The sequence below is a fragment of the Protomyctophum bolini genome (assembly GCF_963924005.1).
Source record: "Protomyctophum bolini genome assembly, chromosome: 4".
NCBI lineage: Eukaryota > Metazoa > Chordata > Actinopteri > Myctophiformes > Myctophidae > Protomyctophum > Protomyctophum bolini.
The window spans coordinates 24,869,050-24,887,952 of NC_137865.1; the positions used below are offsets into that span (position 1 = coordinate 24,869,050).

An 18,903-nucleotide genomic window follows, 5' to 3' on the forward strand; every position below is an offset into this window, starting at 1 on the left:
ATGACCCAGTCTATTGCAAGATTGAAAAGTAATGCTGACATCACACATCCTTGGCGCACTCCGGATTGTACATCAAAGCTGGATGCTTGTTCCCACAGTGCAAGAAAAGCCAGTATAGAATTGTTGGATGATTTTAACTATGTGGGAGTTGTAAGTAGTGCATAACATCTCTCATAAGTGAAGTTCGAGTCGGAACCTGTGCTTGTTTCCAATTCAACAGTATCAGTCTGCGAGCCAGTAGAGTCACATATTTTACCATGTTATATTGGAAAGTAGACCGTTTTTTACCCCGGGCCCCCTGACTCCCATAACTGCCGTCAGTGGATCCGGGTCAAAACGTCTTCTCCCTTGGGCATTTTTAGTTATTAACCCCTCAATGTCCTAAACACTAAAAATCCACCCAAAATAGAGTTTTATGTCATTTCATGCAATATACTTGGTCTAAATGCATCAAATTTTACTTTCTACAGTGTTTATGAAAGTGGATATGCACAACATATTTGATTTATGATTAATGCATTATTAATTAATGCTTATTAACCCCTTAATGCCCGAAAATCCCTAAATTCCATCAAATATATCTTTTGAGATTGTATGCACAATAAGCATGTCAAATGTATCAACTTTGCTTTCTACAATCTGTATTAGTGAAACTGTAGCATATTTATTTTCAGGTGGTGGCATATTAACGCTTTCAGGCCATCTAAATAAAGACCAGTATCCATATGGTCATGTTCAATGTTTTAAATTGACAGAGTACTTTAACCCCATTAAATAATACAAGTCTATAGAACACAAATATTAATAAAGCTGAAGAGAGTAGCATTTTGTAAATCATTAAAGCTATGAATATGATCACTTAATTGCTGTAGGCTACAGATTACAAATTTACAACCACAATTTACACAATGTGTAACTTTTTATGCTATGCCTTGATGATTTTACTATACTGTACGTATATAGGCCTAGTAGGTTCACTATTAGCTGAAAGTGGGCTTTCTGGTGTTTTGTCAGATGTTTAATGTGAAAGAAGTTTCTTCAGAATGTGTTTGCGTGCCCTGCAGTTGATGGCTGAGCTAGTGCTACAGAGTGGGATCGTAGATGGACCAGAGGCAGAGGACCTGATGAGAGCCTTGAGTCAGATTGCAATAGCTGATGTCATACATCTAGTCTTAACATGAGATGACTGACTTCTCCATCTTCTGATGTTATGGCCTGTACTACCTGAAAAGCTACCTCCACATGTTCAAAGTTATTTTTATGTGACACCACCCATTGCTGGAGGATGGAATGGTCGGTGGACCACCAGTTCATATAACCTTCATGAGGTACGGCCACAGTGCAGGATGGAATATTTGAATAACATTGAAGCAAGAGACCCTGAAGACCTTGGCCCTGAGTTGTCACATCTGCTCCAAGATTGAGTCAGGCATGAAAGATATGGAAGAGGAAGAGGAGGACGTCTGCAAAGTCGATTTCCACACACTCCTCATCTTGTGCTATAGGCATTCCAAGTGCCATTTGGACCTTCAGGTCCTGTTCCGTTAAGGAAACTATGGACGAACTAGACTATTTTTCTGGGAGAAAATAACCTACAGGTAGCTGCTCTACCACCAACACATCAATCATTAATTGAGAATGTTAAGAGCCCACTTTTAAGCAGCTTTGTGGCAAAATGTCAATGGGCATCTTCCACCAGCATGGGACCCAGAGTAGTTTGGATGGAATAAAGAGATCTATCAGGCCTGAGCCCTATACCAATCTACCTAAAGATTACAAACCTACCCCAGATGACATTTGTGCAATTAAAAAGTGTGGCTGGCTGTAAGTAAGAGTGAAAACCTGTATGGTTTGTCATGCACATAATGTTCTGTTGATGTTTTAGTGTAGAATGTTCACGGATAAGCCTGAAAGAGTTAATTCATAGGAAAGGGGATGTGGTGGACATGACCACTTCCAAATAACAATTTATTTTGCAATGCATTTGCATTGATTATTGTATTTTATGGTATTTTCCTGTTTTGCATGAAGGGGCTAATATTTAAAAAAAAATCCTGTTCTGAAATCAAATATACATGTACATATCCACATTCATGAATAAACACTCTAGAAAGCAAATTTGATGCATTTAGATTTAGAACACCAAAGATATATATGTTATGGGATTTGGGGGTTTTCAGGCATGAAGGGGTTAATATGCATTAATTAATACATTCATCATCAATCAAATATATACACATTCATAAACACTGTAGAAAGCAAATTTGATGCACTTAGACAAGGTTTTTTGCATGAAATGCCATAAAACTCTATTTTGGGTGGATTTTTAGTGTTTATGCATCCTCTTATCTATGATCGAACTCATCCTGTTAACAATTACCTGGGTGGGAAGACTTTACAGGCCATGACCTCTTAACCCGTTTTCTGGAGTTTATCCAGTTTCACCCAGTTAAAACAATTAATCCTGCATTTGCTCATTAATTTACTTTAATGTGTCCAGTTTGAGCTTTGAAATAACAAAATCTTAACTGGAGACAAACAGGTAGGCTAGAATCACAGACTGTTTGTGATTTGAACCTGCTTTATTGTTTGTGAATATAGCATAATGTGAATCATTTTATCACACCGTCTTTACTAGACATCCCTAGGGAATTAGGAACTGTGACTTAAATTATTTTTATATAAACGTTCGTAAATTGGTAAAACAGTTAATACAATACAAATTGTATTTCACTGACAGCAGTATAGGCCTAGTTAAGTTCTGGACAGCCAAGGGGGAGGTCGTATAGGCCCAACCCATATTGCTCAATACCATAGAGTATTACTGTATGCTCAGTATTTGACTGCGGTAGAAAGAAGAGAAGTGGTCCGTGCGGTTGTGCTCAATATTGTTCAATATATGCCACAGGGCAAGTGAGTTTAGTTCATCGTCTTTTAAATTATCTGAGTGCTCCACTTCGCTCACTTGGGTTGCCCCTGCCTGCAGGCTCGCAGCTCAGTAGCCTAAACATGAAGTCTCTTGCAAAGGCAGCCACACTCCTAGCAACGTGCACATGGTTTATATGTGCCACTGCGGAAGGTAAGCTTACGATAGTTCATATTTTTGGCTGTGGTTTTCTTTGCGACCATGGAAATTTGAGCCTTCACATTATTAAAGGTAGGGTATAGGGCCCTAAGTGATATTTATTTGCTTAAAACAAAAGGTTTTTTGTTAAAAGGTTAAATCACAATATTCTGATTGTGATAATCTGATGGTAATCATTGCTATAGTGTTTGATGTTGTTCAGTAACGGGTCTCTCTGTCTCTCCAGCTCTTTAATAAACAAAATTCACTTTCGGGTAGATGACAAAATTTCAGCCAATCAGGAGTGAGTAGCCATTTACCAGCATACCGGTACACTTGCTGACTATCATCACCTGGATCTCCATATGAAGATCACGACACTGACCTCGTTAAACCCTGGGTAGCCATACATGGTTTGACATACTAGATCTGCATATATGGAGCCGGCCAGATCTACATCTGACCTCACTAACACCAGATTAGTTTAACTCCTGCTTCTCAACTGTGCCGTATTGTTTCACCGCAGCGCTTCTCGCCCTCATAGGGTACTGTTCCAGTTCCAATTTTGTCTGCTCATTTCTTTGTGTCATCACCTACAATTCCACTTAATCTGTATACTGATTGACTAAAATTGGTATCCTGACCTGAAAATGCATTTTCTGTTTAATAAAAAGAGACATGGAGACTCCGGGTCTATAGCAATGAGTACTATCACAATATAGAGCTTTTTAACACTTATTATTAACGGAAGAAAATCACTTACACTACATTTAATCTGTTGCCTCTTTAGTAAACTATCATTATTGTTAATATTCTGCAGGGATTCTGGTTTTCGCCATGGGCTAGTCATTCAACAACACCTGCGACCTTTTACCTCATGCTAGGCGTAGGCGAGGTGAGAGGTGAGACCATTAACTAATAATTAATCAATGCGATAGCTGCCCTAGCTATCACATTGATTAATTATGCAACAGCCCCCCCCTCAGCTCATTGGCCAATTAGAGACATTCATAAAAGTATCGCTTTCAAGTTTCAAGCTGTGCCAAAACTGGGTAAATTGGGTCGGGAACAGAGTGCCATTTCGACACACCGCCATTCCGACAATTGATTTCCATTGATCGAAGTGGCGGGTTAATTTCCCCACTGGGTCTGCCTCAGCTGGTCCATGCTATTAATTAAGTCACTGAAAAACTAGGTAGACCTTTCACTTGTTTGATTGTGGACAAAAAACAAAGCTAGGGTGGACCTATAGCTGTTACCTGGTGTTCATTTTTTCTTTTGACAAACGCATCGCACGTGCTCTCCAAAATATTATAGGTTAGCTGGTGGTCATGGTTAAGCACTGTGTACAAAGAGGCTCACACCAAAGTCCTTGTGGCGGTGCCGACACACGGGAGAAAACTGTAGAGGAGATCTTGAATAAACAAGAAGGTGGCCGCACACAACAATAGCCAGAGTACCAATATTTATTAGGACAGCAGGTAATGAAGGCTTAACCGCCGAAACGTTGGATATTCCTGTCTTACCTGCTGTCCTAATAAATATTGGTACTCTGGCTATTGGTGTGTGCGGCCACCTTCTTGTTTATTCAAGAGCTCCTCTACGGTCATGGTTAAGCAACATTGGCAAGCAAACACGGACATGCAAAAAGCAAAAACTAGAAACGTGAAGTTTGTGTATGTGTTGCTGATCTTCCACATGCATGTCCATCAGTCTGCCTTTAACTCAGTAGCCTACTGGTACCAACTTTAATGTAATTTAATGGTGTAGCACGTTATTTGTCTTCAAAACAATACAATTCAAAAGGTCACTGAGGCACCAGGAAATAATACAAAACAGTGAATAGCTCCAACAATTGGCAAAAGAAATGAGATGGAAAATACAAGTAGGGGCGGGCTACAAACAGAATAATCTTTTTAAATGATCGTGCAGCTTCCTGTCTGTCCATTTTTGCACATGCATCTGCATCTAATAGGACCAGTCGTCCACACACAATTGGGGAGTGTGAGAGGCAAGTATGTGGGCGTAAAGGGGAAAGATACACAAGTCCATGCCTACCTGGGAGTGCCCTTTGCCAAGCCACCTGTTGGACCTCTGAGACTGACCCCACCCCAGCCTGCACAGAGATGGGAAGGTGTGAGGGATGCTACACAACAACCATTCATGTAAGAGGCAAAACATTACTGTAAATTACACACAGTTTATAAGCTTCCTGTATAGAAAAAGATAATCCATGCTAAATAATTAATTAATTAATTTCAAGCAACCTAAATGCATGTTAACAGGTGTGTTCAAGATGCCAGTTTGTCTGCTATGATCGCGGCCGATCTATCCATTGAAGGCAAATTCCCAGACATATCTGAGGATTGCCTTTATCTCAACATTTACACTCCTTCCAAACCATCTGAGAGTCATAAACTGCCCGTAAGTATTGAAATCACGACTCAGATGAAGAAAACATATGTAAAACCATTTGTGTTTACAGTAGTACAGTATATCCTTTAAGGATATACTGTAAATACAACTGGTTTGAGTATGTTTTCTTCATGACTATAGTCAGGGTGTTTGGGGGAAGCATTAAGAGATTACATGAAATGTATTCTGTCATTAAGGTCATGGTGTGGATCCATGGAGGAGGATTTTATATGGGGGCTATATCAGAATATGATGGATCTGCTCTGGCTGCCTACCAGGATGTGGTTGTTGTTCTGATACAATATCGCATTGGGATACTGGGATTCCTTAGGTAAGACTGGGTCCTCCCTTGAACCATGTACTGCTGTGTCAAACTGTATGTAGCCTATTTATGTTCTGTTCACTAAAGTTTCAAAGAACTTTGCAGTTTTATTTGATCATCAAATGAACTTTGAACCACACAGGAAAAAAGTGGTCCAAACCCTTTTCCCCCCCCTCGAAATATGGAAAAACGTAATATCTATTATATGTACTGTGCATGTATATGTATTTTATAATATACTGCTCTGCTGTAACGCATTGTATTGTTGATTTATTTTATGGTTGATCTATGTGATGCTCTTGCTTTTTTCATTTTATTTATTGTACAGCACCTTGTAACATTTGTTATGAAAGGCACTTTATAAATACATTTACCTTACCATACCTCTGCAAACGTCTATGCTCATAAAGCACAGGAGACAAGCATGTACCAGGAAACTTTGGATTACTGGACCAGGTGGAAGCCCTGCGATGGGTCCAAGAGCACATCCACAACTTTGGAGGAGATCCAGGTTCCGTCACCATATTTGGGGAGTCTGCTGGTGGAATCAGCGTATCTGCATTAGTAAGAACACATAAACAAATTATATATTATATCCATTGAATTATTAACAATATGAATCTTCGCAACTTTGCAAGTCATTAGACGGTTTAGGTCTAGGAAATATTTCCATACTTTCAAGAGCTATGCATTTCAGACTACTTTATGAATGGGAAATTATCGTATACTTTTTTGCATCATTAATTTCAAATTAATGATGCAAAAAAGTATACGATTGCACATATTAATAAATAGTCCAAGGGATAAACGCATGCACGCACGCACAGTCGCACACACAGCACACACATAAGCCATATGTCAAATCGACCGGCTTCATCGGGAATGGTACGCTCATATTTTGAGAAATGTTGTATAGTTTAATTTAATTGATTAATTTATTTGTGCATTACATTTCCCCATTGACATGAATGGGAAAATTAGGGGGGGGGGGTGCTCATAACTTTGACATCTCATTGGTCAGACTACGCGGCTTTGTGTGCGAGGGAGTAGGGACAGGGTTAGTAAGGCGCTAGTCGGACTAACACGCTGTCGGAATAATGAGCCGGACACGGCACCCTTCAATTAAGGTGTTAATATCTTGACCTTTCTTAAATATGTTTTCCTCTCTTTTATTGGCAGCTTCTTTCTCCATTGTCTGCTGGCTTGTTTCATGGTGCAATAGCGCAGAGTGGCTCTGTAGCATGTGAACCTCTCTATTCCTCCAACCCTCTGCCTGTAGCCCAGGTTAGTTTTGCAATTACAAATGGCTAGATGAAAGGACGTATACATGTGCATGATGTGCATAACAAGGCCAGAGTAAGACCCATTATTTTTCTTTGTAGGCTATAGCAAACTATTCCGGCTGTGATAGTTCTACCACTGAGAAGGTTGCTGAATGTGTGATGAAGCTAACCATAGATGACATAGTGAAGTATCAGAAAGAGGTGAGCATGTTTGGATCTCGCTGATAAATGTCAACATAGAAGGCCTTTTAAAGTCATACAATGAATATAAAAAGCATGTTTTATTGTCATGAAACCAGGAAACGGATTATTCATTGTATCTTGACATGATGGGATGCTTGGGAAGGAGATAGCAAAAGTAATTTATTTTATATCCTTTTAGCTGTGTCTATTGTCTTTATTTTGGTCTCTAGTATGAAGTACTACTACAAAGTAAAATGACTGCTGATGGACAGTTCCTTCTCAAATCTGGAATGGAGGCTTTACAAAATCATGAGATGCACAATGTGCCTCTCATGATTGGGTACAATAGTGATGAAGCAGGGTGGTTCTTTTTACATGTAAGTTGACATAATCATAATCCAATACGATCATCCAATCATCCAATCAAATTTGGACACACATACTATTACATTACCCATGTTATCTGAAAGCATGTTTATACATTTATTATCTATACTGTATATAGTGGAAACCACAACTGTGGGTATTTTTTTCACTCATCATTATTGTTCCAATTATCGCGTATAATTCCATAAAGTCATGTGCTATATCTATCTATGTATAATTCTGTGTTTTGTTATGACAGTTCATGGGTCCTCTTACACTCTGGGTGGATGGAATGGACCGACAAGAAGCTTTGCCCATTATGTCCATGTATACATACCCCAATGTAAGATAACTGGTATCAACAATGTCTGGTATCAAACGTTGTTGTTAAGAACGTTCCTGCCCTATATTTGATTTAACCTATTGTTTGAACTATTCCACAATCTCTGAATGCTCTATAGTAGGTCATTAGGGTTGGCTCTGCTACATGGCCTTTTTTGTATACCACACCGGTAGATGATTCTATATGCATGATCCATTCCAAGCATTCCAACAATCCTTGGGCTAAAAACGGCCTTAGCCGTCATCACAAATGTGATGAGGTCAGCACATTTGGGCACATTTATTTAGGCCAACCCATGGAGTGTTTTTTGTGTAAAACGAATGCTTGGAATGGATTCAGAATCATGAAAACCCCCTAGTTTGACATGTCACATGCTACTTAAAGCATAATGAAAATTGGAAAATGTAGCCATGTCTATGGTGTGATATACAAAAATGTCCATAACCTTTTTCCGCAGTGTTTCCGGCAGAGCAGGCCTCATTCTGTGGACCTTAATGACCAAATGAATAGAGAAAACACAAAAAGTTTAAAAAGTACGGCATGACATCACAGGTTAAACTCTATTCCTTGAGCCTGTGGCCCCCCGGGTCTCACGTTACCAGACCGATATAGTTGTCTGGCTACGTGAGACTAAATGCTCTATAGAAAGTACCTCCGGAACTAAACTTCCCGTAAGGAAGCTGGCATTTCCGTTCACAAAAATATATTTTACTTCCATTTCTGCTAAGCAAAAGCAATTATGCTTAGATGATTTCATCATTTCATCATTGGGGAGAAGGCTTCACTCACTGAAAGTTGTGGCTACAGTACCTGTTGAGACAGTGAGCAGCATTGTCCACACAGAGCTCAATTTAGACCACATCCTCCCCCCATTCACCACTTCCAGTGTTTTATATGTCAAGGCCTTATTGAATGTTCTATCTATGATCTAGCCTGAAGACCAGTGGATGACAGAGCTGTTGGCTGATGAATACATGGGAACTTCACCGGATCATGTGAAAGTTAGAGATGCTCTTACTGAGGTGTTTGGAGATGTGGTGTTTGCCATTCCTGCCATTAAGGTTGCAAACTTCCACAGAGGTAAGATTATAGCTATATGTCTTTAGGTTCTGTTTATCAACAGAACTTAAAGCTGCAATCTGTTTACTTTCATGTCTTAACTAGATTTGAACCCGGGTCCCCAATGCAGGCATCTGCTGCTGAGCTAATACAGAAAGCCTGTTTGGGCATAGGATAAACATAGGATATGATAGGATAAACCACATTGTCAACCAGTGGTCCTATCCACACTTTTCCTGGGATGTGTGTGCTCCACTTCCTGTCGATTTCATTGGATATCATTGGTCATCTGACCAGTTTCATTGGATTTCATTGGATCAAATCGAGAGGAAGTGGAGCACACACAGCCCAGGAAAAGTCAATGCATTTTTACCATAGAAATTTCAAAACGTATTTATTTAAAGACCTTATAAGCGCTGTACAAACCCAACTCGAGTTGCGACAAATCATAAAAACAAACAATATTTTGGACCAAAAAGTGTTGTAACCTGCCGTTTGCTTCTTCTTTCTAAATATTTGTTCGACCCGAAAATCAGTTTGTTGTCATGATTTGTCACAACTCGAGTTGGCTTTGTACGAGGCTTAAAAGGCTTATAAATACTTTTTGAAATGTCTATGAGGAAAATGAATGGGGAAATCATTTCCTGGGCCCTGGTAGGGGGCGGGACTGCGATGCTCCCCACATATCAATGTCTCAATAGAAGGGCAGGTACACGTAGACCAACTACAACCACCAAAATTGTATTAGTTATATTGTATGTTCTACCATACTGATTGGTAAAGATAATGTTTTATTCACTAAAACTCAAAGATGAATGGTAACCCTTTGCATCCTTTAATAGACTTCCAGAGCTCTTGTCATAGTTTAGCTATTATTTTCATGCCATTTTCAGTGAGATAAGAAAATGTATTCACTTCACATTTTAGAACCAGAAAGAGCTGGGTTGCCCAGCCAGTGTTATGTAAGTTGTGGGTTGTAGCAGTTAGGCCGCAAGCATGCTTGGGTGGAAATTGTATTTCATCGACATATTACACCCTAGGGGCAGAAGTGAACGCGATTTAGGAAATATAGAGGCCCCTCTTAAGACCTTGCTCTTTTTTAAATAAGAAATGGTCCCCTCCCATTAATGTTAGAAGCCATGCAATTGCCAGAAAAAAGTGTGGAATATCAAAACTATTTGCCAGTCATGGTAACTTTACTCATACAAGATTACTTATATAAAATGTAATAAGGGAAAAGGGGTCTTGTTTCTGCAACAGTGTCATTTGCAACATTTGTGGTGCCCTGTATGGGTTTAAGTGAAATTGCTTTAAGCTCTATGTTGTTTAACCCATTTAGACCTGAGGATGATTCTACAAATTCCTTCTAAATACTGACAGTATTCTGAAAAACCTCTTTCTATGTCAGTCGAACATTTTCATGTTCAAGGACCCCCAAAAATATATGTATTCATTTTGGCCGCCGACCCCCATCTCAAAATATGTTATTCCAGGGAATATAAATACATAGATTTGTGCAAAACTTATTTTGCACTGCTTTAACTATTACTAAATATTCAGATATAAGGCCAACAAAAATGATTTTATTTTAAGATTTCCTTTATTTCCACCTTGAAACTACTCCACCTTGAAATTCCCCCATAAAATGGGGTTGTGGCATATAAAAGTTTGAGAACCCTTGCTCTACTCATTGAAATAGTTGCAGAGGACATGACCATTTCCACAGGGGAACAGAGTGGGGTTTAACAATATGGTGAGACCCATTGACAAAAGGCACAACATGCTGCCGAGAAAATATGTATCCCAAACATGGATAGAGCAGGAAATGCATATTCATGTCCTTGAACAAGACACGGCATGCCTATGAGGGTGGTGTATCGTGTATGGTTGTGTGTGAATGCACCAAAAAAAGTGCATTAAGCACTTTGGATAAATGCAGACTATGTAGGCCTATCCTGATTGTTGGCTATTATACTTGATACCTGCTATTCTGAAAACCATTAGAAGAAATCAAAGACCAGGTACAGTATGTTGCGTGACATGAATTCATTACTTTCTTTCATCCTCCAAACAGATGCAGGAGTTCCAGTGTACTTCTATGAGTTTGAGGAGACACCCAGCATGCTCAAGAAGAAGAGACCCAGCTATGTTGGTTCTGATCATGGGGATGAAATCTTTTTTATTTTGGGATTCTGTTTCACAGAAGATCAAGTCATAGTGCAAGGTAAAACAAGACTAGAATTTGCAGCTCATCATGTAGTCTATAATGTGATTTTTGTTAACACCATCTCTATAATTCTTTCTCTCTCAGACTCATGTACAGAGGAAGATGAACAGCTAAGTAGAATTATGATGAAATACTGGGGCAACTTTGCTCGTACAAGGTAGGATTCTTCAATGTGCAGATTTTTTTTATTGTTTTGATCCAGTAACTATAAGAATGTTTGATTGTAGGAAACTTTGGTAACTTATTGGTAATACAATAAGGAAATCAAACTGTGAACTGGGGTTTTCATTTCGGTAAATGCAATGACTTAATGTACTTCATGCTGTCCTCATTGGTTTTGTTTGTTTGTGTGCAATTATAGATCACCTAATGGAGCTGGCCTGGTACACTGGCCACAGTATGGAGCAGAGAGAGACTACCTCTCAATTGGGATGGAGCAGGAACCTGGTCAGCACCCAAGAAAGGACCGTTACACTTTCATGACTGAAACCCTTCCTGAGAAGATCAGACAACATAGAGAACAGATGGAGAACAGTGACCTGTATGATCCTGTACTTATTCCTATTTAAATGTACCTTTTTTAATTAGGTTTTGTCTGGGTGAAACTCACTGCAGCATCACTGTATGATACTTTTCTCAACAGACCAAAGACGGGGCCTGTAGTCCACACAAAACTGGGAAGTCTGAGAGGAGAGCTTTTGAGTGTAAAGGGGAAGGATACGGGGGTCCATGTCTACCTGGGAGTTCCGTTTGCAAAGCCTCCTGTAGGACCTCTGAGACTGGCCCCACCCCAGCCTGCAGAGGGATGGGAAGGAGTGAGAGATGCCACCCAACAACCATTCATGTAAGTCATTCATGCAGTTCAGTAGGTATTTATTGGATTGAGTTCTGTTCCACATAATTTAACTGGAATACTCTTTTGGTTTGTTTTCACAGCTGTGTCCAAAATAAACAGATGCTTCTGGATCTGATAAAGATGCTATTCATGAATGAAGCAGATATCCCTGACATCTCAGAAGACTGTCTGTACCTCAACATTTACACTCCAGCAGTAGATACTCAAGATGTCAAACTCCCAGTAAGATCCTTGTTTTTCCTTGATGGAATTGGTGAGTGTGATTAGTCAAATTAAAATGATAAAGATAGTCAATGTTCTACTCCCTAGGTCATGGTCTGGATCCATGGTGGAGGGCTATCAACTGGCTCAGCCTCATTGTACGATGGTAGTGGCCTGGCTGCTTACCAGGACGTAGTAGTGGTTCTGATCCAATATCGCTTAGGAGCACTGGGATTTCTCAGGTGAGGAAGATGATGTCCTGCACATCTGAGGAAGAGGAACTGTGCCTTGGTGACTTGTTTTAGCGATTCCTGATCATCTACTCTTTTCAGTACCGGAGATGAACAGATTTCAGGAAACTTTGGTTTACTGGACCAGGTGGCAGCTCTGCAATGGGTCCAGGATCACATCCACAACTTTGGAGGAGATCCAGGTTCAGTCACCATATTTGGGGAGTCTGCTGGTGGAGTGAGCGTGTCCCTCCTGGTACAGTACAATCCACAGAAAAACGATTATCTTAAACTCAATGACAGACACAGAATGAATTTATAGAGGCCATGTTTCGTTTATTCTATGTTTTGTGTTTCTTGAATTATTAGGCTCTGTCTCCGTTGTCTGATCGCCTGTTTCACCGTGGAATTGCTGAGAGTGGCACTGCTGCAATGGATTCATTATTCACGGATAATCCTTTGCCTATAGCACAGGTTATTTAGCAGTTTACTTTTTTATGGCATGCATAAAAGTTAGTAGGCCACAGAAAAAACATATTTCTTTCCCTCAGATATGTCTTTGCAATATTCACTGGCCAAGTTTTATATTGGAAGTCAATGAGGCTCTGATTTGGATGAAATCTTGCCCAAATTAGTTGTAGTAGTAGACATAAATAACTAATGCAAAAGGCTGCATGGGCACATATAGTCCGATATCCACATTGTAGCCATGCCCATGTCATTCCCAAATGGATCCTGAGATTAAATGTTTGGGTTCAAAATGTGTACCGGTAAATACATGTAGTACATGATGCCAACAAGAGTTTCTGTTCTTTAAAATCGTACATTTCTCTGATTGTTATTGCCAGTTTGTAGCCAATGTATCAGGATGTGACATCACAAGCACAAAAATGATTGCTGACTGCCTGAGATCCATGGACATTGATGCTATGCTGACTTTCGAAAAGGTTAGACATGTATTAGATATCATCTGCTGACATAACAACTTGATCATATAGAATGATTCGATTTCAGTGAAATGTATTGGTTGTTCTGAATGTTTGACAATTACTTTCATTTCAGTACCTCTTCCCTGAGATTTCCACTTGCAGAGCTTCCACATCTTAACCCATTCAGTACGGGAACCCATTTTGGTGTTTTAAGCATCATGTTATACTTTAGCTGTTGAAAAATAGCAGATCGACAAGCTCATAGCGCGCTACGAGCTTGTAGATCTACTATTTTTGAAAAGTCGTGAAGATGTGGCGCAAATCTTTGAATATATATTCTTTCAGAGCGAATGTTTTGAACGAAAATCTTTGCTTCTGGTGGGTCACTAGAACAACATATGTTCAGATAGGGGTCGGCGGCCAATTACATAATTATACTACTATTTTGCGGGTCTTCGGCCGCTCATCCTAGCGCCACGCATCGCAAATGGGAAGAAGGCAATAGCGGGAGGGCGATACTGTTTTTCTTTTCATTATTTTTACTTGGAAAAGCAAACATGGCAACCCATGATGTGTTCATACCCAGTTGCTTGGAAAGTGTAAACTTGGCAACCTGACTGAGTGGCCCTATTTTTTGTTTTGCTTGTTTTTTCCCCCGTATAAAAGCAAGCATGGCAAGTGGCAATGTTTCTATATACCACGTTGCGATGTCGCAAATGTGGCAACCTAGCGGGAGTACTGTACTGTACTGTACTGTACTGTTGTGTACAGTAATGTAATGTACTGTACTCCTCTGTACTGTACTCTACTCTATGCTACTGTACTGTGCTGTGCTGTGCTGTGCTGTACTTTATTGTACTGTGCTGTTCTCCATTGTACTGTATTTCCCTGTGCTGTACAGTGCAGTACTGTACTGTACTACCATACTGTATGTTACGTTACCATTGTAACGTATTGTAGCATACTGTACCGTATCATACTGAACTGTGCCATACTGTACTGTACGGTTCTGTACGGTACTGTATAACTGTCCCATACTGTACTGTGCTGTGCTGTGCTGTACTGTACAATACTGTACCGTACTGTAGCATACTGTGCCCTAGTGTACAGGGCTGTATTGTGCTGTACCGTACTGCTGCGCCCTGTGTATGTGTGTGTGTGCGCGCATGTATGTGAATGTGTGTGTGTGTGTGTGTGTGTGCAGTGAAAAGGGGACAGGGTGGGGAATGAGGAATTTGTGATGTAATTTGCATCACAGCGAAATGTTGCGCAATAACAGTGTGTCTGACAAAAGTAATATTTGTGCATGGTTGTGGGGAAGCGATGTAGTGCATATGGATTCGGGTGGAGTGCAGGATGTTTTGTGCATGGAGAGATGTGTGCTAACGGAGTGGTTAGGAGAAGGCAAGCGGATAACGGCCATGTGCTTGTGTACCCCCTTTCCATTAGGGTAAAATTATATTTGGGGGTCCTTGACATGAAAATGTTAGAGAATGTTAGAGAACGAAAGCCCTCATGCAATTTACATGGGGGCTCAAATTGTTTAAAAACAGAAACATGGGTTTTTCAGAAAACTCATGATTTAGAAGGCATTTATAGAATCATCCTCAGGTCTAAATGGGTTAAATCTCTTACACATTGGTATGCTTTTCTCTCAAGGAAAACATGTATCACCGGTACCCCGTCACCGTTGATGGAAATTTCATGACAAAACCTGTGGATGAACTGTACCAAAACCATGAACTTCTTAAAATACCTTTCATAACAGGCATTAATAATCATGAAGGGGGCTGGCTACTGCCTATGGTAAGTACATGTGACATTATCTTTGATATCATTGTATTAGAACATTCAATGGATTATTTTGAGTTCACTTACTTCAGGTCTTTCTGAAATATATTGTTTTGATTCTGTTTTTCTTTTCTTTCTTTTTTCTACAAAAAAAACAAAAAACAATCTTGCTCATCTAGTTCATTGCTCCCCCAAACTGGACAGAGGGAATGGACCGGGAACATGTCATGCCTATTCTAGCCATGTTCTTTCCCGATGTAAGACAAACACTGTGTTGCATGGCCTGAGTTTTGTCATGTTTTCTATGATTATAGATAATATAATAATTATATTATAATTATTAATAATTATTATATAATAATAATTTCTCTCTTTCTCAAGCTGAAAGATGGCTCAGTGAAAGAGCTTGTGGCAGATGAATATCTTGGAACCTCTGGAGATCGACTGAAAATTAGAGATGGATTTACAGAGCTGCTTGGAGACATGCTGTTTACCATTCCAGCCATTAAGACGGCAAATTCCCACAGAGGTAAGTAAAAAATGTTGTAATCTTAAGAATGGTATTAACCCGTTTTCCCTTGAATATTGGCGTTGAAACTCGCATACCTCATTTTGTCTACAACCAGATGCAGGTGCTCCTGTATATCTGTATGAGTACCAGCATCCACCCAAATTCCTGCAGGAGAGAAGGCCAAGCTTTGTTGGATCAGACCATGGTGATGAAATCACCTTTGTATTAGGAAACTGCTTTATCACTTCCTATGCCATATTTGGGAGTAAGTGCAATATTCAAAAATATTTAATTCATGGAACATAATAAATATAAAATTGGCTCTGGGTGCAGTATTCAAATTGAAATAATTAATAGAAGATAATAAATATAAATTTGGCTCTGGCTTTCCAAGAATCGATACCCTTTTGAAAGTGTACATCAGAAGCTTCACTAAACCATTTTCTTAATCACTCTACAGTATCATGTACAGAAGAAGAGGAACAGCTCAGCAAAACTATGATGAGCTACTGGGGCAACTTTGCTCGGACGGGGTAGGATTACACTTCTATACACAGTGGCTGTCATTTATGTGTACAACACAGCGTATATTTTAGACTAGGAATGAGTTTAAGCCAAAGTCCATGTGAGATTTATCAAGAAATCCTATACAGCTGATCCTAGAGTACATTTGGTCTGTCCTAATAAATCTCACTGCTGAAACTGACCGTCAATTTAAATAATACGCTCAAGGGCCAGTATGTTATAATTAGATCATAAAAGTGTAAACCGCAATACATACATACATACAAGTTCTGACGTCAGAACACTTTATCCAGAAAATATGTGTGTGTGTGTATATATATATAATAATATATATATCGATATATATATAATGAATAATGAATTATAATGAATATATATATATATATATATATATATACACACACACACACACACACACACACACACACACACACACACACACACACACACACACACACACACACACACACAGGTGTCCAGTTTTTTTATTTTATATAGAGCTTTTCTGACGTAGGAAGGAGCATGTATTGACCTGTAGTCACTATATAAACAAATCATTATCATCCTAATTAAGAACAACCAACTGTGTATGTACTGTAGGTCACCTAATGGAGCCAGCCTGGTACATTGGCAGCAGTACGGTGCTGATGAACACTACCTGTCCATTGGGTTGGAACAGATGTCTGCTCAGCACCTGAAGAAGGACCGCTACACCTTCCTGACTCAAACTGTTCCTGAGAAGATTCACCAGAGTCAAGAGAATATAGAGCACACTGAACTGTAGTATGGACAGCACTCCTCTTTGCATTTAGTCTGGCAGCCAACAGGCTTGTGTTTTTTGTTCAAAACTAATGCTTGGAATGGATTCAGAATCATGAAAACCCCCTAGTTTGACATGTCACATGCTACTTAAAGCAAAACGAAAGTTTGACATTTTTGCCTGCCATAGGATGTTAATGGTAGGGTCACAAGAAACCCCTATAAAACAAATTGCCCAATACTAACAGCCGGTCAGCAAGTGGATTCATTAATATAGTATGTATATAATAATATAGACAATATTTTAGGCCAATAAAAAAGACTAAGACTATATATCAAATTTCCCACCTGTCTACCTCGACTGCCGGACTAATTCCACTCACTCACCGATAAAACACTTAGGCATTTAGCAGACGCTCTTAATCCAGAGCGATTTACATTAAGCAAGAACAAAAAAGCATGACATAAAAAGCATTTATCATGAAACATGCGTAAGCTAATAACGTAACAGTGGAATATCTATATAATGAAACTATACATATACTATACTATGCTATACAGTACATATGTACTATGACGTGCTATGACTACATACTGTACAATGCAATTATAGTGCTGTCTACATAACATGCTATAAGTCTGTATCAAATGCTATCTAAGTCTACAGAAATGCTATCTAAGGGGGTAGGGTAAGTGCTATGGGCCATGATGGAGTCTGAAAAGGTGGGTTTTCAGACTACAGTGGAAGATTGGGAGTGATGCTGCAGTTCCAACTGCAATGGGAAGTGCATTCCACAGTTTTGGAGCCAGAAGGGAGAAGAGTTTGGGACGTGTGGAGCATTGTCCCGACTACTGGTTTCTATCAACCGCAAGTACAGCCACATTACATCAGAGAGATTTGATTAATAAGAAACGGATGGAAGTCCCAGTAATTGAATATTTTCGCAAATATTTCAGTGATTAACCATGATTAAAACGGGTGGTTGTGGTTGCTACGGTCTTATAGGCTTTTGCTAGGGTCTAATAGGTTTGCTATAGGGTTAAACAGGGTTTAGAGGTTAACACAGGTGGTTAGTGGTTACTACTAGGGTAGTCTCTCGACTCCTCGAGACAGACTTAAGGAAAAGAGGGTGCTGTTTTTCCTTTATTTTTTGACAATGGGTTCTCAGATTGCTACTAGGGTAAAAAGGTTTTTACATTTTTACATTTTTAAACACTGTATTAAATGTTTATTATACCAACTGGAAGACATATTTTGAATTCACAAATATCTTGAGTTAAGACTAAATGTGCCTTCTCCATGAAATGACTTTGACCAGAGGACATGAACAAAACAAATCTGATTAACTATACTGTATTACATATTGTTGATGATCATCATCACCAGCATAAACAAGAATGTCCTCCTTCTGATCTTCAAAGGTTAATGAGAAATGTTCACAAAGGGGCCTTTGATATCAATGGTAGATATAATATTTAAAAAAAAGAAGGAAAAAAAAGACCCCTTTGTGTTCCTCATCTGATCTGAAACTATTTATGCTGAAATTGCTGGATGATTTCATTAATGTTAATGTGTCCAACGTTAGTAAAATATACAGATTGAATACACTTTAAATGCATAATGGTATATTAACTATTCGGGATCATCCATGTTGTAATTTATTTTTAAGTCAGTCATGCATTGTTTATCGCTGCAGTTATCTCCCTGAAAAGAATTCTGTGAATGAACTGTGAATCTCATGCTAATAAAAATAATTTGATGTTTTACCATTGTAGCTGCAGTATATGGTGTATTTATCCTGGATAAATATTGAAAAACATTGATTGATTGAAATATTT

The 18,903-nt window shown here is 39.2% G+C and overlaps 2 protein-coding genes across 2 annotated transcripts in view; both read left to right on the forward strand.

Moving 5' to 3' along the window:
* LOC308314507 (cocaine esterase-like) lies at positions 1-11,376 on the forward strand (the record flags this gene model as incomplete). The annotated part of the gene is made up of 15 exons (XM_080762138.1): positions 1-150; positions 1,065-1,137; positions 2,987-3,079; positions 3,949-3,966; positions 5,040-5,229; positions 5,350-5,488; positions 5,677-5,810; positions 6,212-6,365; positions 6,981-7,085; positions 7,184-7,285; positions 7,498-7,644; positions 7,893-7,976; positions 8,909-9,056; positions 11,110-11,183; positions 11,347-11,376. The coding sequence occupies 15 exons, from the start codon at positions 1-3 to the stop codon at positions 11,374-11,376; spliced, it is 1,641 nt and encodes a 546-aa protein (XP_080618264.1).
* Positions 11,237-18,903, forward strand: part of LOC308314377 (uncharacterized protein) — a 25,632-nt gene continuing 17,965 nt past the window's right edge. The window contains exons 1-14 of the mRNA XM_080761978.1: positions 11,237-11,259; positions 11,347-11,419; positions 11,624-11,803; positions 11,906-12,106; positions 12,199-12,340; positions 12,428-12,561; positions 12,652-12,805; positions 12,919-13,023; positions 13,398-13,496; positions 15,138-15,284; positions 15,449-15,526; positions 15,651-15,798; positions 15,896-16,045; positions 16,241-16,313. Of these exons, the coding sequence (XP_080618104.1) occupies positions 11,385-11,419; positions 11,624-11,803; positions 11,906-12,106; positions 12,199-12,340; positions 12,428-12,561; positions 12,652-12,805; positions 12,919-13,023; positions 13,398-13,496; positions 15,138-15,284; positions 15,449-15,526; positions 15,651-15,798; positions 15,896-16,045; positions 16,241-16,313 (1,646 nt within the window). The 5' untranslated portion in view covers positions 11,237-11,259; positions 11,347-11,384. The remainder of the gene's footprint in view (positions 11,260-11,346; positions 11,420-11,623; positions 11,804-11,905; positions 12,107-12,198; positions 12,341-12,427; positions 12,562-12,651; positions 12,806-12,918; positions 13,024-13,397; positions 13,497-15,137; positions 15,285-15,448; positions 15,527-15,650; positions 15,799-15,895; positions 16,046-16,240; positions 16,314-18,903) is intronic.